Here is a 26,205-nt window from a genome sequence, read left to right on the forward strand (position 1 = left end):
CTCGCCTAGTGCCACTACAGCATCCTCTCTGCCCATGGTGCCAGATATCTGAATGGGAGGACAAAGGGGGCACAGGTGGTGAAAAAAACCAAGATGCACATTTGGGTATTTTCCTTCTTTTGCTAGAATGTCATTTCTTGATGTCCATTTCTTGTCACCCATTCGTGATCAGGGACTAAGTTCCCTCTGCACCAGACCAGGTGGAAGACCGAGCCAGAGTTCCTCTGAGCCACGGGAGAGATGATGGGCTATGGAGTGGAGTAGGGGCTTTTGGCAGCTCTCAGGTGATTTCAGATGCTTGGCGGGAATGATACTGTGGATAAAAGGGTTCACCGGGACAGTTGCAAGTTGTTCCGGCCAAAGGAATTGTGAGATGCGGATGAGATTTGGTGTGGGTGGGGGTGGAGACAGGTGCTGAGGTCATTGGGACGATGGTACTTAGATGCAGGTTTAGAATTCTTGTGAACCTAAGAGAATCCGGTGCCCCAGCTAAACTAAAAGGGGGCAGGCAGCGTGTAAGAGGATGATGGGGTAGCTCAGAGAGGAAGGGGATATTCTTTCTCAAGAATGACAAGCCCAAAGGCATTGCATAACAATTGTGATCTCCCAGCTGGAAGTTTCCTCTAGCACAGGTGTCCACAGTGCGGTTCCCAAGCCAGCAGCCTCCATGTCAGTCACTGGGAACTTGTTAGAAATGCAGATTCTCAGGCCATCCCAACCATGAGATCAGAAACTCTAGGGATGGGGCCCCACAATCTGTCTTGTCTTTCTTTCTTTCTCTCTCTCTCTTCCTTCCTTCTTTCCTTCCTTCCTTCCTTCCTTCCTGCCTTCCTGCCTTCCTTCCTTTCTTCCTTTCTTTTCTTTCCTTTCTTTTTCTTTCTTTCTTTCTCTCTCTCTCTTTCTTTTTTTTGACCGGGTCTCACTCTGTCATCCAGGCTGGAGTGCAGTGGCACAAAAATGGCCCACTGCAGCCTCAACCTCCTGGGCTCAAGTGACCCTCCCACCTCAGCCTCCTGAGTAGCTGGGACTACAGGCCTGCACTACCATGTCCGACTGATTCTATTTTTAAATTTTTTGTAGAAACAGGGTCTTGCCATGTTGTCGCGGCTGGTCTTGAACTCCTGGGCTCAAGCAATCCTACTGCCTTGGCCTCCCAAAGTGCTGGGATGACAGATGTGAGCCACTGTGCCCGGCCTCACAATCTGTTTTTACCAGCCCCCTAGATGATCCTAATGAAAGCTTGAGAACCACTGGTCTAGATCGTGCAAATGAAAGTTGCCTGAATGAGTTGGATTCTGCAGGCCTGTGAGGACCCAGAGCAGGCAGGGAGCCAGCTGCCCAGCACGAGTTCAAGATAAGCTGACCTGGTTTCAGCCTCCATCCCTGGGTTCTAGGTCCCTGCCCTTTCCAAAGAAACAATGAACCAGACCAGACCACTGCTTTGGCATAAGATCACACTTTAGTTCAGAGACACATTTGCATAAATACTTGAAATGGATCCACCCCTGCAGGTGGCAGCCTGAGAACATGTGGCTCTCCACAACCCTGTGACGCTGCGGCCCTTTAGGTGATGGATTTTAACACTGAAGACAGTCGTGGTCATTCTTGACGACAGCTTGGGGTGCAGCTTTGGAGCCTGCTTTGACATTCACCATTGACTCCCTGCCCCACGCCTCTCTTGTACTAATGTTTTCCCCTCTGAGGTAGATTATTTATCGGGGAAACCAGATAGAATTTTTTTTTCATTTAACTTTGCTAGTCCTTTGCAAACAGACTGACGCTGAGTGTCCTGTCTGAGTCAATAAGTGCACTTTTACCTTTTAACCTATGCCCTCTACTTGAACCCGAGCAAGGTCCAGTCCACTGGACAGTTGATGATAGGATCTGTCGCCCCATCCCCTCTCCTCTTCCCCCTTAGGAATTCGTGCAGTACTGGAGGGGTTGCGGCAATGGGAGGCCTGGGTGGGCCATGCTGCCTTGATATATAGAGTCATCACAGTGGAGACCCTTGTCTGCACCTCAGTACCCCACGTCCAGGAGCATGAGACTGACCCCTTCCCCCTGAATCACAGGGGGCACAGCTGGCTTTCACAGGGCTTGGCATCCTCGGGTTTCAGAGCCTTGTTGCAGGTGGCAGAGGCCTGGCCGGAGGGGTCCCTGCACTCTACAGTTCGCCGCTGCCAGCCGGGCCCGCAGGTGCTGGAGCACTCAGACCAGTCCCCCAGCACCCACTGTGCGTGGAGCAGTGGCTGGATGATGTTGGTGGTTGCTCTCTCTCTGCTGCTCTGCATGCCGAAGTCCACGTCATTAGGAACAAAGAAGGTGTATTTGACTTTCGGGGGGAAGACCTCGCCAGGGACTGTCAGGAGCTGCACCGTCAGAGGCTCTGGCAAGGGCCGGAAGCTCTGCAGGCGCTCCAGGGTGGCGATGGAGCCGCTGTACTTCAGGATGGTCCCCTTCACCAAGATGTCCTGCTCTATGGCAGAGATGGCCAGGTTGCCGTTGAGCAGGTACTGCCCGTCAGCTGTCTTCAGCGCCAGGTAGTTCCCATCGTTCTGCACACCTGGGTGGCTCCGCTGCTTCACGTCAATATTAGTGGCACCAGCTGGGATGGTGACAATGTCATTGTAGCCATAACTATGATAGAAACAGAAAGACACCCTCAGACCAGTGGCTGCCCAGCCCTGGGTCGCGATGATGCCTTGGAGACTGAAGTGGGCACCCCAGGTGGCAGACAAGAAAAACCAAAGCAAGTAATGAAGCAAGTTGCCCTAACGTTCTCAATAAATTAGCTGTCTAGGCAGACAGAAATGTCTTGTACATTGGGAGTTTTCAAGGGTTTTTGCTTCATCTGGCAACTCTATTTCAAATGCGTGGTTGGGGAGTTGAGGTATGTGGGTCTTGAGAACAGCATAGAGAGGAGGAGAACCCAGAAGGATTTGGAAAGCTGCACTGGTGTAGCCAAACCTGGCACCTGTCAGATGAGATCTCGAATACCTCTAGTTCCTTGCACTGGTATACAACTTTGCTTGGCCACCTCCATACTCAGAGCTGAAACCCACATGGAAAAAACTGTTCTGCACACCCCTTCCAGAACGTGAACAGGAGGACATTTCACGCCACCTCTTTGAGTCAGTCGGCTCCTAGTATTTGATGAATATGGCCCTAGGGTGGGATCAGGGTGGGGTTGGGAGTTGGGGGTTCAAGCCTGCTTCTTTGAAGCCACCTTCTGGGAGTGCCCAGGCACCATGAGCTCTGTGCTTCTGGAATGACAGAATGCTGTTTTGGGAAACTGTTTCCAGTCCGTTATAGGCTTAGGGCTTTAGGTAGGATGAAGAAAGATTAGTTGTTTGTTCTTTTCTGGAAATCTGGGTTCCACAGGCTGGGGAGAAAGTGAGGCAAATGGTCAGGCGGGCTCTTTGCTCTCCTTGCCATATGTCCAGTGGGGCTAGCTGCTTAGTCTCAGACTCTGAGAGTATCCACAGGCCCATCTGTCTAAAGCCTGAGGGAAAGTGGCCAAGGGCCCCAGTATCTGAATAGCGTCTGCTGCTTTTTTCCTACGTCCTTTGAGCTTAAATGTAAAAAGAGTTCCAGGGCAGGGCGCAGTGGCTCATACCCATAATCACAGCACTTTGGGAGGCCAAGGCGGGCGGATCACTTGAGGCCAGGATTTCAAGACCAGCCTGGCCAACATGATGAAAGCCTGTCTCTACTAAAAATACAAAAATTAGCTGGGTGTGGTGGTGCACGCCTGTAATTCCAGATACTTGGGAAGCTGAGGCAGGAGAATTGCTTGAACCTGGGAAGCAGAGGTTGCAGGTGAGCCAAGATCGTGCCACTGCACTCCAGCCTGGGCAACAGAGTGAGACTCTGTCTCAAAAAAATAAAAATAAATTTAAAAAAATGAAAACAGTCCCAAGTTGCCTGCTATAGGCTGATTCTGTTCTCTCAGACTGATGAGATGAGAGATATAGCGATAGATACACACACACACACATAATGGGACAGGGTTTGCGAGCTTCACTAAGCAGAATACAATACAGTGAACACGTCTCAAAAACTCTGAGACCGTGAGTGGGGCAAGTGGTTGGACAGATGGATGCTCAGGTATCCCCTAGAAGGATACATTGATGTACTGGAGGCAGAGAGGCAGAGTGTGGCCCATATAAAACACCTGACCTTGCCCTTACTCTCCAGGAAGTACATGGAATGGGAGACAAAAGTCATCCAGGACTTAGGAAAACTACGTTCTCTTCTGGCTGTCATTAACTATCAATGTGACCTTAAAAAGTCATTTAATCTTTTTGTGTCTTAATTTCTTCCTCCGCAAAATGAAGAATAGTATTGGCCTTGCTCACCTCATGGACTTATTTTACAAATCAAACGAGACCATAGAAATGAAAGCGCTTTGGAAAATCCTTGGAGTTTTATGCATGTGGGACATTAGGATATGAACAAAGTGTCTGGAGTTCTCAGATTCATGAAAGCCCTGGGGCTGCCAGGGCCCCTTTTTGGTAACCCCCTTCTCTGGAGATCCATCTGCAGAAAGGGCAGGGCTTGCCAGGCTTAGGGTGAGACGTCCTTCCCAAAACAGGCCTGGGAGAGCCGCTTTCTGGCAGAGGTCCAGGTTACTCAGTGTGGCTCGACTGACTCAGAGATGACAGCTCCCTATCCACATGGCCTCCAGCCCTCGTAAAAGTCACGGCTGTCCTGTGTTCTGTCTTTTCTATGAGCTTGACACTGCCAAGTGCACATCCCATCTCAGGAAATCCTTACGATGACTCTGAGCTAGAGATACTGCTGACATTTTATAAAGAAACTGAAGCTCGGAGAGTTTGAATAACTTGCCCAACCCTCATAGCTATTAAGTAGCAGCCACAATTCAAATTTGGGCCTATCAGAGCGCAAAGCCCATCATGCTCTTCTAGCAAGCAAGGTACAGAACTCCTGGGGAGACTCACCTGGTGGGGGTGAGGGACCCGGAGACCTTCCTGCAGGAGTTGCCTTTGCCCCCACACACCCCGCATTTGTCCAGCTTCCGAGGCGAGTCCACCACATGGTCACAGCCGGCCTTGACACACTGGCCACGGACACAGATGGCCAGCGTCTCCGGCCCACACAGGGTGCCATCAATCACCTGCAACAGGGAAAGGGAAGGTGCGGGAGGGAGGGCGTGTTGAGCACAGAAGCAGCCTGTGGGAGGGGTGGGGACAGGCGACCTTCCTCCCCATCTCTGGATCTGAGTCCCAGGGTGATTCTCACCTTGGCCTCGAACACTTTGAACTCACTCCTCCCCCGGGCTCGGCAGAACAACTTGCAGCGGTCCCGGGGGGACACCCCGGCGTACTTGGGGACCCACTGCAGGAGATTCCCATCCATATCAGTGTAATTGTAGGCATTATACTTCTCACACTGCTGTTCCCTGAAGCTTTTCCCTAGAAAGAGGAAGAAACGGCATGGAGGTGACACCCATGCGCAAGCAGGAGGTCCCGGTGGAGAAATCCCGAATTTACAGCATTTTCTTCTTTTGGTTTTGGACTCAACCCAGGGACCCAGGCAGGGCCAGTGTCTTCTGGGCACAACATTCGTAGACCCATGTGTGACCCTTTCTCAAAAGGGCAAGGAAAGGAGCCCTCCAGCCTCATGCTGGGCTTTCTAGGATAAATGCTCTTTCCATTAGGGAAAGAGATTCATTGTACTTTACAGATGAATGAACTCAGGGAGCAACAGGGAACAAGTCAGTAAGCCTGGAAGGCAGAGAATGGCACGTGGAGCTTTATTCTCAGGACACTGCTAATTGTGCAGTGTCGATTTCCTCAGTGACACTGGACACGACTCCAAAGACTACTAAATCTACACGTTTAGCTCCGATCTTGCCCCTATACCCACATTCAGTAATGCTGGGTATCTCTGGGGAGCTCCGTTTGTATATACTATGATTACCTCCAACTCAGCATGGCCAAGCTCCCGAGGGTCCTTCCACGAACTGTTTGACTTTCATTTGCTGGTCTCACCACGCTCAAGTCTGAGACTGGCATCCTGGTATCTCCCGAACATTTGAGTTGCTGGTCTTACCACGCTCAAGTCTGAGACTGGCATCCCGGTATCTCCCGAACATGTGAGCATCTCTATTTGCTATTTCCAAACGGTCACAGAGACCTACACTATATTCAGGACAGTCTGTGATTTCAGACGATGGCATCCCACCCTCACGACTGCAAGCCCAGGGCTGCTGGCTTCATGGGGACCTGTGCCTGCCTCCTCTCCGTCCTGCCGTGTGCCGCTGCCAGACCAATCCATCTGAAGTTAGACGTGGGTTGCTTTCCACCCCCAAATCCTAAAATTAAAGCTGTTTTTCCTGCCAAGGTTCCCCGCCCAAACTGTGCATCTGAATGCCTGGGGAGACTTTGCCAAGGCAGATGCCACACTCCACGCCTGAGACTCTGAGTCAGTACAGCTGAGGGGGTCTGGGCTGTGTCTGCAGGAGCTTCCAGGTGACTTGATGGGACAGGTGGCACAGATAACCCCCAGATACTGTATCAGCCTTCAAGGACCTCTGTGGTCTGGCCTTGACATAGTGGTGTGCTTTGCTTGATTCCATCTAAGCGAATGAGGGCCCTTCTCACACCTTTCCCCATCCTGGCAGGTCCCCTCACACCTCACCCCGTCTCAGTCCTCCAGACTCTGCTCAGTCCTAACTCCCTTCAAAGCTTCTGCTCACCCAGCCTTTCCTTTCTCTGAGCCTCTCACCAATCTAGGGTCTGTGACTCATCCATTGAAACTTAATGGCTGTGTTAAAGGGATTTGGGTCTCTAATTGGATTGCAAGCTCCTTAAGGACAGAGACCATGCCTTTTACATTTTCATACATTTTTATAGTCCTAGACACACAAAAAGTACTAAAAAATACTCGACAGTAATGGCAGACTTTGGTGGGTCTGAAATCATGACGTCCTTTTTCGTCCATGCCTACCTTGCACCCTATATTCATTCCTGTCCTCCCCCTTTCCCGGCAACGTCTCACCCGTATGCCAGGCAAACTCTCACACAATTCCAGCACAAAGTTTCTAGAGCCTCAAACCATTGTGGATCCTTCTTGTCTTGTGAAACTGCGAAGCCTACAGATTCTCCTCTGAAACATCAAGCCAGTGCCAGCGTCTTTTCCCGTGGTTGAATCTCTCCTAAGGCTCTGCCTGATTTTTCATGCCTGCCAATCCTTCCTGGAGCTGCACACTGGGCAGTTGGATGGGATGGTGGGGAAAAACCTTGTCATGATTTCCCTCTCATGAGTTTGCTGCTGCCCCTTTACTGCCTCTAAGTTAATGTGTGAGGTTTCCAGCAGGTACTGGGGATAGGAATATGCCAAGGGGAGGGAGAGGTAGTATTGCTTCCTGGGGAGATTCTGTCAAACAGTTGCTATGGCCCCAAGGGAAGATGGAATGTGAGCAGGAATCAGATTCAGAAATCCTCCCTCTTCCCTGGGCTGAATTTTGGCTAGAAAGACCTTGGAGGTTTGGCTCTGACACTTGCTTTGGAAAATGCTTCCATTCTGCACACAGATGAGCGTTCTGATGCCTCCAGGAGGATTAGTTTCCTAGACACCGGCCCCTCTCCAGAGGCTCCTCCCCAATAAGTTTGGTTGGGAGTGATGTCCTCCTCTCCACATCTTGGAAGATGAGGGTAATTTCTCTCGTTGACTTTGCCAGGCTCTCTAAACACTATGAGAGCTGTCCCGGGTCCCTGAGAGCTGCCCCTGGGCTTGGAGCCTTGCAGAGCCCATTTAGGTGCAGATCACAGGCAAAACTCTATATCCCAGGACACCCACTTTACTCCCACTTTACACATCCTCTGGGGATGTGTCACAGCGATGATAGTAGCTGCTCTGGCAGGGGCGGCCCTGAGTGGCAATTACCGTCAGGGGGGCATTCCTCCGTGTGGCATGACTGGTACTTGGCTCTCCGACCCAGGCAGTATCTTCCTCCATTCTGAGGCTCGGGGTCCTTGCACTCACGGTGTGAAAACTGTACTCCTCCTCCACAGGTCCGAGAACATTCTCCCCAGGGTCCCCACGGTGCCCAGCCTCCATCTACCACGGGCTGCAACACACAATGGCACACTGAATGAGGAGCAAAGGCCAGGAGGCTTCAGTGTCTGTGCCACCGGGTGGCCAAAGCCCTGGCTTCCTCATCTAGTCATTCTCATGTTGGTGTATGGAGCACCGTAAACTGCCTCAATCATTTGTTTAAGGACTGTGTGGCCTTCATGGCTTTGTGAGCACAGAGACCAGGCTGGACTCATTCACTGCTGACTCGCCAGTGTCTAAAACAGTGTCTTATGCTCAGTAAGGTGCTCAGTAGACTGTCTGCTGAATGAATGAATGACACTCTTTTATGGGAATAAGGTTGCATTTAATGCAGTGGTTCTCTACGGGGGAGAATTTTGCCCTCCAGAGGACATTTGGCAATGTCTGGAGATATTCCGGTGGCTACAGCTGGGGAAGGTGTATGTTACCGTATTTAGTGGGTAGAGGCCAGGGATGCTGCTCAACATCCAGCAAAGCACAGGCCCCACAGTAACAATTATCCTGACCCAAGTGTCCCTAGTGCCAAGGTAGAGGAACTCTGGTCTAAAGGAAGCAGCCCTGGGAGTGTTGCCATAGTCTACCAGCCACTGGTTCCAGTGATAAGATAATGCCTGGGAAAGAAACAGAATTGCTTTTTTTCGTTTGGTTTTTTGAGACAGAGTTTTGCTCTGTCGCCCAGGCTGGAGTGCAATGGCGTGAATTCGGCTCAGTGCAACCTCTGCCTCCTGGGTTCAAGCGATTCTTGTGCCTCGGCCTCTTGAATAGCTGGGATTACAGGCACACACCACCATGCCTGGGTAATTTTTGTATTTTTAGTAGAGACGGGGTTTCACCATGTTGGCCATGCTGGTCTGGAACTCCTGACTTCAAGTGATCCACCCGCCTCCGCCTCCCAAAGTACTGGGATTACAGGTGTGAGCCACCATGCCCGGCCCTGCTTCCCATTTTATAACTGACCTATGAGAACAAAGCTTTGCCCTTTTGAATGCTGTATGCCCAAAGGTTCATAGTGCATTCAGAATGAAAATAATTTTTTAAAAATTACAAAAGTAATAGTTGCTCATATGACAAATAAAAAAATGCAGAAAATTGTAAAAAAGAAATCAACACTTCTTTAAAACACCACTACCCAGATTAAATCATTAACATGATTTTCACCAATATTTTTCATACTTTTGCTCTGAATATATCCTCATAAAGATGCGATGCTTTTATTTTACAAAAGATATGATTCTATAAATATTCTTTCTTTCTCTCTTTCTTTCTCACTTTCTTTCTTTCTTGACAGTCTTGCTCTGTCGCCTAGGCCAGAGTACAGTGGTGTGATCTTGGCTCACTGCAACTGCTGTCTCCCGGGTTCAAGTGATTCTCCTGCCTCAGCCTTCTGAGTAGCTGGGATTACAGGCGCCCGCCACCACACCTGGCTAATTTTTGTACTTTCAGTAGAGACAGGGTTTCACCATGTTGGTGAGGCTGGTCTCGAACTCCTGACCTCAGGTGATTGACCCATCTCAGCCTCCCAAAGTGCTGGGATTACAGGCATGAGCCACTGTGCCCGGCCTGATTCTATAAACATCTATTTTCTGATCTGACTGTTCTTAAAAAGAGGCCACACATCATTCCATGATCATTTCACATCAACCTCTCCCTGTACTTAGTTCGGCTCTGCCTCTGGGGATCAGTGGCAGATCCCTCTCCTCAATAACATGTGATGAGAATGAACAGGGTGAATGGGACGTGGCTGAGGATCAATCCATGAATCCTGTGCCAGCTGAGGCTTAGGACAAGAGTATGGAGCTTACCTGGTGCAGGCAGGCTCAGAAGGCTCAGAAGGCTCAGTGGAAAAGACATGTACTGAGGAGTGCTTAGGCTACCCTGGCAATTCAGTGCTGGCGGGGACCGGGCTGTGAAACCCAGTGGATGCTGTTTCATAGTGATGGCTCCATGACTCACCGTAAGAGAAATGTGATCAGCCTCACGGTTTGGATGTATTAAGAGCAGGGCAAAGAAGTGAATCATTTAAAAACCCTCACTGGCACTGCCTTGGTTTTTCTTGTGAGTTTACTCTCTCCTGGGCCAAGTTTTTTTTCTGCCTGGCCAGAGGCAGCTCTGATTCTCTCTCCTCTCCTCCTCTTTGAGTACGGAATTCCCACAACTGCTCTCGTTCTCCCAACCTCTAATTATGCATTCAGTTCAAGCACGGGCAGGCTATGAATACTTTTCACTCAATTCTTGATGGAATTTATTCCATGTGTCTCTCTGTGTTCATGATGGAATTGACAGTGGCTCCAGTCTGTTGTGTGCTCACCTGCCTGTCTCCACACCTCTCACCAAACTGCATCTGCACCAGCCCTGAGTCAGTCCCAAAGCAGCTCCCTAATGTCTGGAGCCATGGCAGCGCCAACCCACTGAGTGAGGGTGAGCCGCCACGGGCTCCCCACTGTGAGGATAAATATACTTTGGTTTGTTTGTTAAAAGATGAGTGATTTTACCTAGAAGTCCTGTGTTGCAGCCTGGCCCAAAGTTTGTTTTCTTTCTTTTTTTTTTTTTTGGAGACAGGGTCTCCCTCTGCCACCCAGGCTAGAGTGCAGTGGCATGATCATGGCTCACTGCAGCCTCAAACTCCTGAGATCAAGTGATCACCTGCCTCAGCCTCCTGAGTAGCTGGGACTACAAGTGTGAGTCACCAAGCCCGGCTTATTTTTTATTTTTTTGTAGAGACAGGATCTCACTATGTTGCCCAGGCTGGTCTCGGTTCAAGTGATCCTTCTGCCTCAACTTCCCAAAGTGCTGGGATTCTGGTGTGAGCCGCTCTGCCTGGCTGTCTCTCGGTTTGTGACTCTCAGGTGTGGTGCCCCCTTGAGAACAGCCCTCAGTCCTCCCCATTTCCTTTTGTTTCTCTTTTCTCCTTCCCACTATCCTCAGGGGCTGTCCCTCACCTTGGGCCTCTCCACTTCCTCCTCAGGTAGACAGCTGCCTTCTGAGCAGAGATGCCCAGGCCCGCACGGCGTGCCGTCAGCCCAGGGCAGGCTGCCATTCTTCGTGTGGCACAGGGGCTCGGCCCCATCAGTGTGGCACCAAAGCTGGGCGCAGACGTCCTGAGCAGAAGTGTTGGGGCAGTGGTGGAAATCCGGCCCAAAGATCTGCCTGCACTGCTGGTCCAGCTGGTACAGGGCCATGCGGCCCGGGAGGCCTGTGGGGAGGGGCAGGGCCGCGGCAGGGGCGTCCAGGAGACAGTCTCCTGGGAAAAGAGGAAGCAGGGGTGTAAGAACGCGCGCAGGGGTGCCACCCTCTCAGCTCTTGATGGCCTGCGATGGATGGCACTGAAGGTCTAGGCGTCACGACTTCTTGACCTGCAACTAAAAGCTGTCACCACTCGATGATCTCGTGAGAGCATGCCTAATTTTTGACTATCGATTGCAAAGGCTTTTCAGGACCGACTTTCCTTTGCTGTCCTGAACATGTAGGAAGCATTGCCCCTGACAGTCAGTGTACAACCAGTGAATGCCAGCTAACGCAATATTCATCCACATCACAATCTAACTGTGCTCCTCAAAGTCACAATATGCAAATGAAGACCAACTAATGCTGTCTGGATAATCTTATTTTTGCATCATACGTGTCCCTGTCTCCCTCAGTGAGAAGAATTTAGAATATTTCATTGCTTTACCAACAACTCCAACCAGTTAAAATTGTTTTATCTTTAATCCTCTCTTCTGAGAAGCAATTTTTTTTTTTGGAGACGAAGTCTAGCTCTGTTGCCCAGGCTGGAGTGCAGTGGCTCGATCTTGGCTCACTGCAACCTCCACCTCCTGGGTTCAAGCGAGTCTTCTGCCTCAGCCTTCTGAGTAGCTGAGACTACAGGCGTGTGCCACCATGCCTGGCTAATTTTTTGTATTTTTGGTAGAGACGGGGTTTCACCATGTTGGGCAGGCTGGTCTTGAACTCCTGACCTTGTGATCCACCTGCCTCAGCCTCCCAAAGTGCTGGGATTACAGGCGTGAGCCACTGCACCCGGCCTCCTTCCTTCCTTCCTTCCTTCCTTCCTTCCTTCCTTCCTTCCTTCCTTCCTTCCTTCCTTCCTTCCCTCCCTCCCTCCCTCCTTCCTTCCTTCTTTCTTTCCCCTCCCTCCCTCCTTTCCTTCCCTTCTTCCCTCCTTCCCTCCTTTCCTTCCTTCCTTCCTTCCTTCCTTCCTTCCTTCCTTCCTTCCTTCCTTCCTTCCTTCCTTCCTTCCTTCCTTCCTTCCTTCTCTCCTTCTCTCTCTCTCTCTCTCTCTTTCTTTCTTTCATTCAAGAGATGGTGTCTCTTTCGGTCACCCAGGCTGGGGTCAGTGGCGTGATCACGGCTTACTGGCAGCCTTGATCTCCTAGGCTCAAGTGATCCTCCTGCCTCAGCCTCCCGAGTATCTGGGACCACAAGCGCACGCCCCACGCCTGGCTCCAGTCCTTTGAACCAGTCCCCCGCCCTCTTGCTCTCACAGGACGCAGTCACTGCCTCTGCCATGCCTGAGCTGTTGTAGGTTCGTCTCTCCTCTGCTGTGTGCTTCTATTCCTTCAAGCGCTGCTCCAACCCTCCTCCTTCAGACAACCTTCTCAGATGATTTCCCCCTGCTTTGTGACTCATCTAAATTAGCCCAGAACTGCTGCTGGAAGCTGGGGCCGGGAAGAGCAGACTTCGGGGGTGGTGTGAATGCCCCAGCATGGGAGGCTGGCCGGGACTCAGCTCCAAGGGCCCTGTGAGGAGGCACTGCTGGAGGGGGTCCCTGTGTCAGCAGCAGTGGAAGGAGGCCCACGGGGACAAGCAGGGCGGGGTCGCCGGTGCCTACCGTGCCCGCCGTCCAGGAGCTCCGTGAGGTACATGGCGCTGCAGGGGGACCAGGGCAGCGTCTGGTTCAGGTGGACGAACAGCGGCGCCATCATGTGGTGCTTGCCCATGGGCCCGAAGAGCCGCGTGCAGGGCTTGGAGTCGTCGTGCGGCATGCTGAGGACGTGCCCTGGGAAGAGAGGCCTGGTCCACTCTGCCCTGTCCTGCCCGAGGGCGCCCCACCCGGCCCAGCTAGGGCCAGAGATGGAGCTCCTCAGGGGAGCAGCCACCCCTCACCCTCGCAAGATTTCTGCCTTGGGCTTTCCCCTGCGCTTTGCTCTTCCCGGACGTGTTCTCAGATGACTGAGAAACACGGATACCCCTTTATTTTCTGCCTCAGCCCGTCCTAAATTTGGATCTAGCTCTATTATTTGCTCTCTTACATGACAGTCCCTGGACCAATGTTCTTCCCCCAGATCCTACGGCTTAGCTTGTGCACAGCGCCACCCTCCACCCCAGCACCCGTCTGGTGTCCTGGCATTCATCGGGTGACCTGTGATCATCAGGTATTTGGCCTTGTGCTCGGGGTGGGAGTGGAGTTGTGTTCAGCTCCGTCAAGCGCGGTATCTGTTTGTATACAGCCACCCTGTCAAAACCATGAGGAGCTATTCCTAAGCGAGGCATAGCTGCATGTTCCTTAGGATCTACGCAACCTTGGATCCGGAAGAGCAGTTCCTGCTGATGTGGTGAAGTGGGCTTTGGCAAGGCAAATCTTACCTAGTTCATGGGCCAGGGTGTGGGCCGCCTGGAGCCCCTCATCCTCGATCACGGAGCAGCTTTTGTTGGGGTCACAAATGGTCCCAATGTCTGCCACACCCAGGGTGTCACACAGCCCCTCCTGCCCACAGAAGTTCTGCTTGGTGGGGAGAGAGCAAGAGAGTGCATCAGTGTGTGTGTGTGTGTGTGTGTGTGTGTGCTGTGCTGCAGGCCTCCGGGGCCAGGGGTGGCCAGTGTGCACGTGGGAGTGGACCACGGAGCATCCCATAACGTGCTTGCTGGCCTATGCATCACCTGTGTTTATTGAGCTTTTAAATTAAATGAAATTATTATTATTATTTTTTGAGATGCAGTCTTGCTCTGTTGCCTAGGCTGAAGTGCAGTGGCATGATCTCAGCTCACTGCAACCTCTGCTTCCAGGGTTGAGGCTATTCTCTTACCTTAGCCTCCCGAGTAGCTGGGACTACAAGTGTGCACCATCACACCTGGCTAATGTTTGTATTTTTAGTAGTGATGGGGTTTTACCATGTTGTCCAGGCTGGTCTCAAATTCCTGACCTCAGGCCATCTGGCCTCTTTGGCCTCCCAAAGTGCGGGGATTACAGGCGTGAGCCACCACGCCCAGCCTAAATTAAATTTTAGAGACGAGGTCTGGCTATGTTGTCCAGGCTGGAATGCAGTGGCTATTCACAGGAGTGATTGTAGCTCACTTAGCCTCAAACTCCTGGGCACCAGCGATTCTCTCACCTCAGCCTCCCAAGTAGCTGGGACTACAGGTGCTTGCCATGTGCCCGGCTGAACTTTTTTAAGGAGGGGGAAGCAACAGCAGGTTCAACGTGTCTGGATATCCCACCTAGTGGCCTTGCTTTATTGGTTCTTTTTGTGTTTATGGTCAAGACAGTTCACCCAACCACCCCCCATCTTTCTAAATTGGAGAGTAACCTGTGAAATTTTGTTTTGTTAAAGCTTATAATCTTTGCATTTTGAGAGGCCAAGGCAGGTGGATTGCTTGAGTCCAGGAGTTGGAGACAAGCCTGGGCAATATAATGAGAACCTGTCTCTACAAAAAGTAAAAAAAAAAAAAATTAGCCGGTGAGGTGGCTTGTGCTTGTGGTCCCAGCTACTCAGGAGGCTGAGGTGGAAGGATCATTTGGACCTAGCAGGCAGAGGCTGCAGTGAGCTGTGATTGTGCCACTGCACTCCAGCCTGGGTGACAGAGCGAGACCTTGTCTCAAACAAAACAAAACAAAATTAAAAACAAAAAAGAATATAAAATACATAGGCTATCAAGATGGATTTCTGAGTGACAAGATCAGGAAATCTCCGTCTGTCTTCACATCAGCCACTCATGTGAGGGAGCCTGTTCTATGTTCCAGGCTGGCTGCATCCTGAGGCTGGCTGGGACTTCAGAGGCTTTTTGTGGGGGACAGGACAGCATGGTTGTTCAGAACATGACCCTACAGCAGCACTGTCTTGGCTGGTCTATGGGCACTGCCACTATGTGGCAAGAGAGCTGTGCGGCCACTCTGCGCCTCAGTTTCCTCTGTTACAAAATGGGGATAACACCAGGACCTGCCCGCTGGGGCCGTTATGAGACTGAAGGAGCAGACAGGGCCTGGCACACATGATCACTCTCTTGCTTTCAGGAAGCTGTCTGTTTAAATCACGCCGTGTAGGTGGGCAACCCTCCCACTGTGGGCAAATCTTGAGGGGACCCCCTGGCTACCTGCCCCATGTTTTACAACCACTGCAGCTAGAACTACTCTCTTCATTCCAAGCCCAGATCTCTCACTCGGCAGCTCGAGCCCATTTCTTCTTGTTATGTGTGACCTCAGGAGACAGCTGGTCACAAACTTTTGGAAGACAGCCCTTACAAGATTCTTCTCCTTCCCTTGCAAATACCTCACACTTGTCCTCATGACCTCCTCCTCGTCATTCCGGGCATGAGGCTCTGGCGTCCAGCTGGGGCCAGCAGGGAGACGTTTCCCATGTTTGGGCAGGCCTCGTGGTCCTCCCTTTGATCTGCCCATCCCGTCTCCCTTCCTCCCCAGGGCTTCCGGAGCCAGGCACGGACCTGTCTGGTGAGCAGGATGGCCGTGTCGTAGTGTTCCGGGTGGCGGTCGCTGGGCTGGTTGAAACGCCGCTGCCAGTTGCAGAAGTTGCGCAGTGTAAGCCCCCCGTTGTCGGACACCTCTGGGCCCCATTTTTCATCTTCTACAATCAGCACTTTTACCACCATCAGGTTGATGGAATTCTTGATGCTGGGGTGCTTGTAGATTCGGGCTGCCACAGACATTAATGTGAGGATGTGGTTCTGTCAGGAAGGAGGAGACAAGAGGCAGAGTGAAGGGTTAAGTCTCGGGGCCGTTTGCCTGGCCTGTCCGCTGCCATCACCTCTTTTTATGGGGCTGAGCATCGGATTCTTACCAAAGCCTCACGATACCCCCAAGGCCTCCGTGTTACTCCCTTCATTTTGCATGTGAGAAAACAGGCTCAAGAACCTGCCGAGGGTCACAAAGCTGATGCATGAACAGCGGCCTTTGAAACCAGACCTGCCTTGCTCCGAACCTGTGCGTCTAACATTCAGACCAGCTTCATGGGATGACCTACATCCAAATTCATTAAAACCCAACACCCTAAATTTATAGTGCATTTCAAGTGCGTCAATAGTCATATATGGCTCGTGGCTACTGTACTGGAATGTACAGATAGAAAGTTCTACTGGACGGCATGGCTTATTCTGCCTTCATTCTGACACTGTCTCCCTGCCAACCACCCCCACTCATCCCTGGCCTCGGCCCAGAAACAAAGTTCTGAGCGCTCAAGCTTAGTAGAGTTCCCTCTTAGAATCCAGCTGAGCATTTTCCTGCTGCCTGTTGGGGTAACTCTACTCTTCAGGGTGGGAATTGTTAACGCTGAAAACTTTGCTGTGATAATCACTCCTAACAACAGTTACTCTGCCACATTACCTCAAAGAATTCTCACAGTAACTTTATGAAGAAGGTGCTGCAATTCCATTTCCTGAATGAGGAAGGTCATGCAAATGAGCTCGTCGAAGGTCGCACAGCTATTGAAACCAGGAGGCCAGCCCGGGTGTGCCTGTCTCTGAGGTCCGCCGTGCTCTCATTAGGTTCTCCAGGGCTTGGCTTCCTGGTGTCTGCCTGGACAGCCCTGAAGGGTTCATTCCCTCCTGACTGGGGCTTGAGAGGCTCCCGTGGGCCTAAGCGGACCCACGTGCTTAGGATCTCACCTGCTCTCCCTTCCACCCAGGCTGGCCAACAGAACGTACGTCACTGCTTGGCCTCTGTCTTGTCCCTGGGCTGCCAGCTGCTCCCCCACTGGATTCCAAGGCTTGGAGAGGAGGCCAGATGGGAACTCGCTCTCCTGCCTCGGCGACCCCTTGAAGTGGCCCTCTTTGAGCATTTTGTGGAAGGGGAGACACAGGGGCAGACGTGGGTGCTCCTTGAGCCTGGAGTGTGGTCAGCTGGGCAGCACCTGCTTGCCCTGCCTCTCCGATCCCTAGATCACCACCTCTCGGGAGCCCCTCTTCTGCTTCTCCTGTGGTCTGGACGGTGGGAGTGGAAGGAGGAGAAAGGAAAGGGTAGAGAGGGACATTCCATTGGGTGAGGCCATGTGTGGGCGTTCCAGATGAATCCCATTATTTGTGAATGGGATCTGTCCCTTCACCTCGCAGGCAATGAGCCAGGTATTTTGTTAGCCCTACAAGCAGGGGTTGGCAGGTTACTTGGCGTGTCAAGCACTCCGGCAGTGTTTCGGCTGATGGAAACATCTTATCAACAGGGCTGAAGCTTGGCACTTGCCCCTGGAGTTGGATTCTGGAGGGAAACAAAGCAATCACATCATTATGCAACTGGGGGTGAGCACTGAGGAGTGGTGGCTTGCCGAGACAAACCCTGGCTGGGTCTTTGCTGCTTCCAGGAGGCCAACAGTATCCTGATCTCTCTAAGAAGGACCAGGGTCTGATGGGCCAGGGACCAACCCCTGGAATTTCTTCTGAGGCAAACTGCGACCGTCATCACAAGATTTCTTCCCATTGAGTCCAGTTTCACAATCTCAAATTGGGGGAGATGAGGTCGTACAACGAAGGTGTGAAGCTAAGGAACACCAGCTGCTAAGCTTTGGGGCTGAGACAGCTCAGTACCAGGAGCCAAAGACAGGAGGTTGGGGCAAGTCTGTGTGCCCACGTTGAGCAGATTGGAGGGAGGCTGAGTGAGAGACGAGGCAGTGCTCATGTCCTCAGTGAAGACCGGAGGAAGTCGAGGGTTAACCCCTGATCTTCCTGCAGGATAAACCACTGCTTGAAGATCAGGGCAAGACAGCACAAGGAGCTTCCTGGCCCTCAGGTTCCCAGAGAGCTCCTTCTCTGCAGCTCAGGTTGCTCATATCATTGTCTTCTCCAGACAGTGCGTAGCTGTCAGGCAGGGCCGGCTTCAGAGCCATTTAGCTTCAAGGGGTGGGCTGGACTTGAGGACATCTGAAGGTCCTTCTGGCCGTTGTCTCAGAAGATACTTTTCATTTTCAAGAAGGCTAGGAGGATTCCGTGACCCAGGGTTCCCTTCCAAATCCCAGCTCCCGATCCCACTGACCTCTCCTTGTCTCTTGTTCTACCGAGTTTTTGATTTTCCCCTCCCAGTCCGCTCTTCTGACAAATGACCACAGGAATGCCTCACGTATGCGGTGCATCTCACAGTTCGCTAGGGAGAAGGACCACTGAGCCTGGGTGAGGTGGGTGACCTCAGGGCTGTGAGCCTTTGGTTCTGCCCCAATCCCTTAGGCTCAAAGGACAGGCCTGACTTAGAGTCCCATGGGGATCAGGCCTGCGGCTGGTCAAGGAGGAAGTCAGATGGCTTGCTCCACCTCCTGGTGCCGCTTTACACCTCCCTGCTCCCTGCACCAGTGCAGGCTGCGTGTGAAAACTGTGAACAGGGTCCTGGCCCCCCTGAGGAGGAGAGGCTTCAGCACATCATACAATGCCCCAAAGCCATGACAGGTAGGTGGGAGCCCATAGTCAGCCCGGCTGGGGTGTCAAATGATCTGCTCTTAAATGACTTGGGGATCCCATACTCTTAACTTTTGTTAGGGAGAGGCGGCATTTTTTAGAGAGTCTGCTCCTGCATGAGTGACCCCAGGGCCTGGAATAGAGATGAACATCAGGCCAGTCAGGGTGGCTCATGTCTGTAACCCCACTACTTTGGAAGGCCAAGGTGGGAGAATCACTTGAGACCAGCCTGGGAAACATAGTGAGATCCTGTCTCTGTTAAAAAAAATAATAATGGATTAAAAAAAATTAATAGTAATAACACCCTGGCCTGTTGGGTGGGCCGGAGCACCTTTTGGTTATTTGAGATACGAACAAGGAGATTCCTTCCTCAGAGCTCCCATGGTAGTGGAAGCCAGCTGCGGTGGGTGATGGGGATGGGCCGGCCTCCTCCCGCCCCGATGTCGTCATTACACCAAGCCGGTTTGCGCTTCACCTGCAGCTCCACTGCTTTCCCTTGTGGCACACCTAGTGGGAGGCCAGGAGAGGAAAAGTGGCCCTGGGGAGCCCTTGCTTCAGCATCTGGTGCAATGCCTCTTCCTTCCTGACATCTCTAGGGCCTGAGACTGAGCTGGGGGTGTGGAGATGGAGAAGCAGAGGGAGAGGAAAGAAGTGAGAGGAGAAAAGAATGACCTGCACCATATCCTTCATCTCCTCTTGTTCTCCAAACAGCAAAGGGCAATGTCGCCTCTTCAAAGCACACATGCTGAACTACAAGTCAGCCTTCACCGCTGAGCCTGGGCAAACTGAAAGAGAAGATTCCTCTGCCGTGTGGAACAGCAAAGCTGAAACAGTGGTGGCCGGCACTCTGATGTCATGGGCTAGCCCATCCTCCCCACTTTAACAAACGGTTTCCATCACTGAAGGCAACTCTAGCCATAGCCACACCTTGCTGAGTATCTCCTCTAAACCAGGCACCAGGTCAGGTGCATTCCATATTTTGTTTCATCCCCAAGACAAGGCTAGGATGTTGGTATAACTGCTCCTACCTGAAATAATCGAGGTACAGAGAAATAGGTGACTTGCTCAAGGACTCTACGTTATTTCTATTCCGTTCCAAAGTCTATGTTCTTAGTCTCTGCACTGACTGCCACCCATCTTTGCTGCTGTAAGGAAAACTACAGCCTAGCCAAAGCAAACCCAAGGCTTGCAAGCAGCAAGTCCGCCTGTCATTGCCTATGCACACCCCACCTCTTGGGGGATGGGGAAGGGGCGATCTTTGAACACTGAAACATTTTCTTTGGGAAATACTCCATATCTTTGATCATTCTGACTACAGCAGACATAAGGGATGGAAAAGATGCATTTTTTTGCCAAGGGGAAACACATCATTCACGCACATATAACGCTTGTCTTTCTCCCTGGTAGCTACAGAGCGGAGGGTGTGGGCACATGAATCTGTTTCTGTTGTCATCCAAAGCAGGATACCCTTGAGAGCGAAAGACGGTAGTATTAATAATTATGCCAGAACAGGTAGAAACCGGGACGCTGCTGGACAACCTAGACTCCGTGCCCACTTTAGTATCTAGTGTCTTGTGGAAGACATTTTCCCCAGAGCACGCAGATAAGGGGGCATGGAGATGGCTGTGACATTCTGGGGACCCTGAAGTCAGTTCCCAGAATCTGACCTGCGAGTGTTCTGCTGGGCCTTTGGGAAGATGAGCGCCACTTTTCAGAGCCTCTCTGCTAAGAAGAGGGCTCAGAAACTCTGCTCACGGCAGAAGCACTGGCGGGACGGTCGTTCCAGGCTGGAGAGAGTGGGTACTGCCACGCTGCCCCTCACTCCATCCCACCCCGGGTTCACACAGGGGGCAGTGAGCAGCAGCCGGATGTAGACTGAGCTAATGGAGTCTTCCCAGGTGGTCCCTCCTTTCAGAAAGGCCCCTCCGTCTGAGCTCCTTGACTCTGAAACCAGATAAGAAGGTGGGAGGCCGGGGCCCCTTCTGTCATGGGATTAAGTGAACTCAATTGACAGAGTTCTGGAAAACGTCATTGTCGCTTAACAGTGAGAGCAGCCTCGGCAATGGCGCGTTCTTTCTCTCAGCATCCACGGTGGTTTCTCCGCGGGACAGGGCCTCACAGTGGGCCTGGACGGCTATGAACTGCTGGATTTAAGGACCCACTCCCACAACATAAGCAAGTATCGGAAGGTCGACAGAGCCACAGACCCTCATCCTGAGAAAGAGGCTGCCTGGTGGGATAACAGTGCTCAGGAATCAGCTTTGGGAGACTTGGGCTGCAGGCCCAGCCCTGCCACCTCCTGATCCTGATCAGTGCTGTCTGATCCTGAGGAAGCCACGTGTCCCCTGTGGGCTGTGCAGTCTCCCTCTGCCCCGGTCACAGGTATTTTCATGGAGGTGACGTGTGTGCAATCACGCTGTGAATTGAACATGCTCAGAGAGTGGCTAAACCTTCCAGAAGACCGGCTCACATGAAGCAGCCACATAGGTGCTGAGACCGGGAGTGGCCACCTCGTCCAGGTGTCTTGCTTCACAGATGAGGAACGCTAAGTCCTAGAGGGGTAAAGGCTCTTCTCATCCTCACACACCCCTGATTACCAAGACACCCCAGAGTGCCTTCCCTCTGTGTAAATGAGGTCTCTACGTAAAGGACTGGCTTCCATTTGCAGTAGGTGGGTGTGGGCAGGCAAGGTCCTGAGGCACGGGAACTTGATTTTCATTCTTTCTCTCAGCTGGGCTCATGGACCTGTTTTCGGAAGCCCAGGGGACTGAGCTGAGACAGGCACGCCTGTCCTGCAGCATCTCCGAGGCTGGTCAGCTCATCACAGCAGAGGGGCCCGAAGGTGGTCCTGGACACAGCTGTACCTCAGTCCCTCCCCAACCCGCCACGGGGGCAGCAGGAGTGCAGGTGGGCTCGGACATGAGACCCAAGGTGGAGGTGGCGGGGCTGGTCTCCCTGAGGGAAGACTTTCCTTCCAGGTGAGACTCAGAAGCCAACCCTCTACGGAGAGGAATTCGGTCTTCAGAGGTGCCCGATGCCTGTTTTGCTATGCTGTCCTGGTCCAGGTGGGCTGGCTGGGTGTGCAGGTGTCAATGTGCAGCTGGGAAAGGTCCAGAAATGCATGTTTGTGGGGGATGGGGAGCGGGTCGAGCAGGAGCCAGATCGCCCGCTCAGGAGTCTCATGAGGATGGCAATGCCTGGGTGTCTCCGACACAGGAAGCCGAGTTGTCTGGGGCAGCAAACCTGGACTTTAGATGAAGGGAACAAAACCGGGTGCAAACCCCAGCAGAGTCTCCTGCTTCAGCAGCCGGGGCATCCTGGGGCCGGGCCTCAGACCGTGTCTGCCTCTAGATAGCTAGAATGTCTGGAGATGCGAGTATGTCCCTGAGGCAAATACTCAGTTATCTCCAGCATCCAGGTGATCAGCTGAGAGAGTGAGACAGTCTGGCCCTGAAGGCTGAAAAACGGACTTTCTCTGCTGGCAGAGTTCTTGTTGGCTTTCCTATGTTTTGGTTCTCAGGCAAATGTCAGAATCTGTTCCGTGTGTGGAAATAGAGGGGCACAGCACCCTGCTCTGGGTTTGCAATGGGTGCATCTTAGCTTCTTTCTGGTGGAGCCCCCTAGGAGTCAGGTGTGGGGGTCCTAAAGAGATGGAAGAAGCCCTCTTCTCACCCCTCTCCTGCCACACTCTCTAGTACTTGCTTAAAGAAAGGAGTCAGAGGAGAGGGCTGGTGCTCCCTGCTCTCAGGGCAGGCAGGGAAACAGATATTAGATCAGTGTGACCCAAAGCTCATGAGGCAGGCTGCTGTGGCGGGCCGGAGCTACTCTGCCGTGCTTTGGGGGAAGCAAACACCACACGGGCTTGCATGGGTGCCTGCCTGGGGTGTAATCAGCACCTGCAGTAGCCAGAGGAGCAGCCATGTGGACTCTCACCCACAGCCCTTCCCATCCTATGCATCTGTTTCTCCCTGCGTCTTTCCTACCCTGCCTTTCCCAGTGATAGAGGGTGGGAAAGATGGGGGTGAGAAACAGAAGGCCTCCTTGTCTGGAGTATTCTGCACAGGCGATGCCTATGCCCTTGGGGCCCCCAGCAGTCGGGCACAGGCTGAGCTTAGTATGGGGTCCGGGCCAAGAAAGTCATCACCACAAAGTGTCAGCTTAGCTGCCGCATTGCCAGGATCCCTGTTTCAGGGAACTATGACCGAGGCAGGTCAGTTCTTCCTTCCCTGGCACATCTCTGGTTTTGTGCTCCCTGGGGGCAAAGAGCACCCTCTCCTGGAAACCTTACCCTCCTTTCCTCCTGGAAAAGCCTTCACTTGGTCTTTAGGGGAGAAATTGGGGTTTAGGGCAACACAGACGCCTCCTGCTGAGTCAGCACCATCTTTCATCTAGTTAGAAACGGTCTGGTTAGGTATCCGTTCCCTGGACTCTGTTTTTCTCCCGTTTAGGTAAGAGCTGTGTCTGGGCTAAGGGCAGCTGGGTGTGGGTCTGGCTTTACCAGAGACACTCACCCAACGAGCTCCTCCCAGCCCCTGCTACCCTCGCGTTTCCACCAAAGCTTCAGTTCCTGGGCTGAGCCCCTGGGCAGGAGTTCTCTGCCCCTCCCTCTTGTGCTGGCTGCTGGCACTGCCAAGTTCTGCCGAGGCTGAGTGCCAGGTTGGCAAGGTAGTTCATGCCCCATTGATCACAACCAGCTGGCTGCACAGAAGTTGGGCAGCCCCTCTCCAGGTTCAGCTCCTTTCAAACAATGTCTTTTGCTTATGGCGACCTCCATACCCAAGGGAATCCGGACAGCCATCTCTTTCCATCCCATCTGCCTTTCCCTGGGAGCCTCTCAGATCTGAGGCAGTAGAGGGCTGAGGGGTGGGAGTGGGAGCTATTCCTAAATGCTCAATTTTTGTCTCTGCTGGGAGAGGCAGGTGCAGGGGAGTGCGTTGATACCCACTTTCGGGGCAGTGTGCCACGTGCCGCGGGAGATTCGGGTGAGAGGGATGGGCGTCTGCAGCCCACTCGAAACTGGAAAGGACCTGGGGGTGGGGGCGCAGGGAGCTAGGGTGGCAGAAGTTCAGAAAAGAGTTATTGCTCTTTCTCAGAAAGGAGAGAATCTCGTTTGGGGTCAGGCTGGAAAAGATGAGCGGGAAGGGTTTTTTTTTTTTTTCTCAGAGGGATTGGAAGGGGAGATTTTAGAGACGCTGGGAGGCATCTGGGGGGCCTCCGGGCACTGTGGCTGGAGGAGGCTCTCAGTCCTACCTGCAGGTCGGCCCCGTAGAAGGCAGCCATGGACGCATCGGCCACCAGCAGCGTCTCCACGAAGCGCGCCTCAGACACAAACCGCTTGGTCCTACTCGTGGCCCCCAGGGGCGGTGGCAGCTCGCTAGCGCCTTCTGCCTCCTCTTCTTGGCTCTCCTCCTCGCTGTCCTCCTCGTTGTCTCCTCTCTCCTGCCTCTGACCCTCTCCCGTCTCCACCTCCCACTCGGGTCCTCGCGGGAGGGGGCGGGCTCCGGCGGGCCCCCAGCGCTGCAGGCGGTGCGGCTGACCCAGGGAGCGCCCCGCGCCCTGCGGCTGGATGGTGAACTCCTCGCCGTCCAGCAGGAAGGAGCCGCTCAGCCCGCGGCACAGGCTGACCGCCGCCAGCGACTCGGGCTCCCCATTCACGGTGCCGGAGAAGAAGCAGCCGCGCAGCCCCCGCTCGCCCCCGGTAGAGCGGCCCGAGCCCCCGAGGCGCTCGATCTTGAACTCGGGCGCCAGGAAGCTGTCGTCGGGCGCCAGGCGCAGCACGAAGCCCTTGCCGAAGGCGGACAGGTGGAGCGCGAGCTCGCCCGCGCTGCCGGGCAACCGCGTGGGCACCACCAGCTCCGAGGCCTGCCCCCCAGCTGCGGGCCGGGCCGGGGCGCCGCGGGCCAGCGGCAGCAGCAGCAGCAGCAGCAGCAGGAGCGGAGGCCACCGGAGGGCGGCGGGGGCGGGGAGCATGGGGGCTGCGGCGGTGACTGCGCGCGGGAGAGGGAAGAAGCCCGCCCGGCGCGGGCAGGTGCTGGCTGGCCGAGCGCGGCCCGGCCGCTCTCTCCAGGAAAAGCGGAATCAATCGGATGCAAGGCCGACTCGGCCCGCAGGGCCCGGCGGCGGGAGCGCTCCCCCGGCGGCCCCTCTGGCTGGCGCAGCCCGCTCCTCCCGAGCCGCCGCCCCCGAGCCGAGCGCGAGCAGCTGGCCCCGGCCCGCGTGCGCCCGTCCTCCGCCCCTGCCCGCGCCAGCCCCGCGCAGCCGCCTCCTGCCTCCTCCCCGCCCCGGGAAGCACCGAGTGGGCTGCCGAGCCCTTCTTATTTATACTTCCTTCCCGGCTTGACATAAGAGGTTTATTTTTGATCTCTCACTATTCCCGTTTCCCCTCCCCTGGGATCAGAGAGAGAAACTGAAAAGAGGGAGAGAGCGGAGAAAAAAAAATTGGGATGAAATGCAAAACCAATCAGGCAGCGAGACCCGTCCGCCACCCTCCCCCCCGAACTGTCAACTCCAACTTCGTTCCTTCCCTTTACGCGCGGACCCACGTTAACCCCTACCATGCTGGACTGACCCTTTAGAAAGAGTCCATGGGAGACCCCAGCCGCTTCCTCCTCTGCGGCCAAGAGTCCAGGATGCATCCTCGGAAGAGGCTCGTGCACTGGTCTCAGCGACCCTGTTCGGATCCCTGCAGAGTCCGACTGCAGAGCCCCACACTGTTCGGATCCCTGAAGTCCCTCCGGAGATCCGACTGTGTGGGGAGAAGGTTCCAGAGCTTTTCATTGTAAAGCACAACAGAGAGAGGGAAAAAGGTCATGCTGAAATCATGCCCTCCTCTCATCACTACTGCACAGCCTGCCTAACTTTTACTCCAAACTGAAGATCGGGAAAACAAACACAAAGCAAAAACAACCCACCTGGTTAACCCTAAGAGGGACTCTCACTGCCATGTTAGAGGGCAAGTGGGGCAGAGGCCAGCACAGTGGTAAGTTACCAGCAGTGAGGCTGGGAAGTCAGCATTTCCCCAGGAGGGAAACAGACCTCCAGTCCCTGAGAAGGGTCTTCTCTACTGGATACTGCTAGTTGCCCGGGACTTCATGTAAGATCCTTTCACTGCATTGCCCACAGCCCCAGGTGCAAATGTGTAAGAGGTGAATTCATTCTGTCCCATGTCACCGCTGCCCCCTGGGGAAGGGGGTAGTACTCAGGAAGAGAGGGATGACCTGGTCTCAAGACCACAAAACTCCATCCCACCCCAGTCTCAATGACACAGGTCTGGATTGGGTGGAGGGTCCTGTTCTCTACCCATAAACTCTAGACTCACCCACCAACTGTCTGAGTTGTCAATGTGGGTGATGCATTAGGAACCGCTGGGATCAGGGTCTTTAAATCCTTTGCCAATTCACCTGCCCCCAGGTGCCCAGCTCTGTGCTTATGCTGGGGATGTTGACACAGTCGAGGTCATTGCTGGTTGTGTTCAGTCCATCTGACCCCTTTCCGCAGCTGTGGGGGTTCAGCATGCACCCGAGA

At 53.4% G+C, this 26,205-nt stretch overlaps 1 protein-coding gene across 1 annotated transcript; it reads right to left on the reverse strand.

Annotated features, from left to right (window-relative positions):
• Positions 1–1,440: 1,440 nt before the first annotated feature.
• ADAMTS8 (ADAM metallopeptidase with thrombospondin type 1 motif 8) lies at positions 1,441–25,350 on the reverse strand. Its single transcript, XM_050755947.1, has 9 exons — positions 23,932–25,350; positions 15,736–15,975; positions 13,663–13,798; positions 12,908–13,075; positions 11,022–11,323; positions 7,912–8,095; positions 5,263–5,435; positions 4,962–5,137; positions 1,441–2,637 (listed from the first exon to the last, which is right to left on the reverse strand). The coding sequence occupies exons 1-9, from the start codon at positions 24,649–24,651 to the stop codon at positions 2,067–2,069; spliced, it is 2,670 nt and encodes an 889-aa protein (XP_050611904.1). The 5' UTR covers positions 24,652–25,350; the 3' UTR covers positions 1,441–2,066.
• Between the last annotated feature and the right edge of the window lie 855 nt (positions 25,351–26,205).

The sequence above is a fragment of the Macaca thibetana genome, chromosome 14, assembly GCF_024542745.1.
Source record: "Macaca thibetana thibetana isolate TM-01 chromosome 14, ASM2454274v1, whole genome shotgun sequence".
NCBI lineage: Eukaryota > Metazoa > Chordata > Mammalia > Primates > Cercopithecidae > Macaca > Macaca thibetana.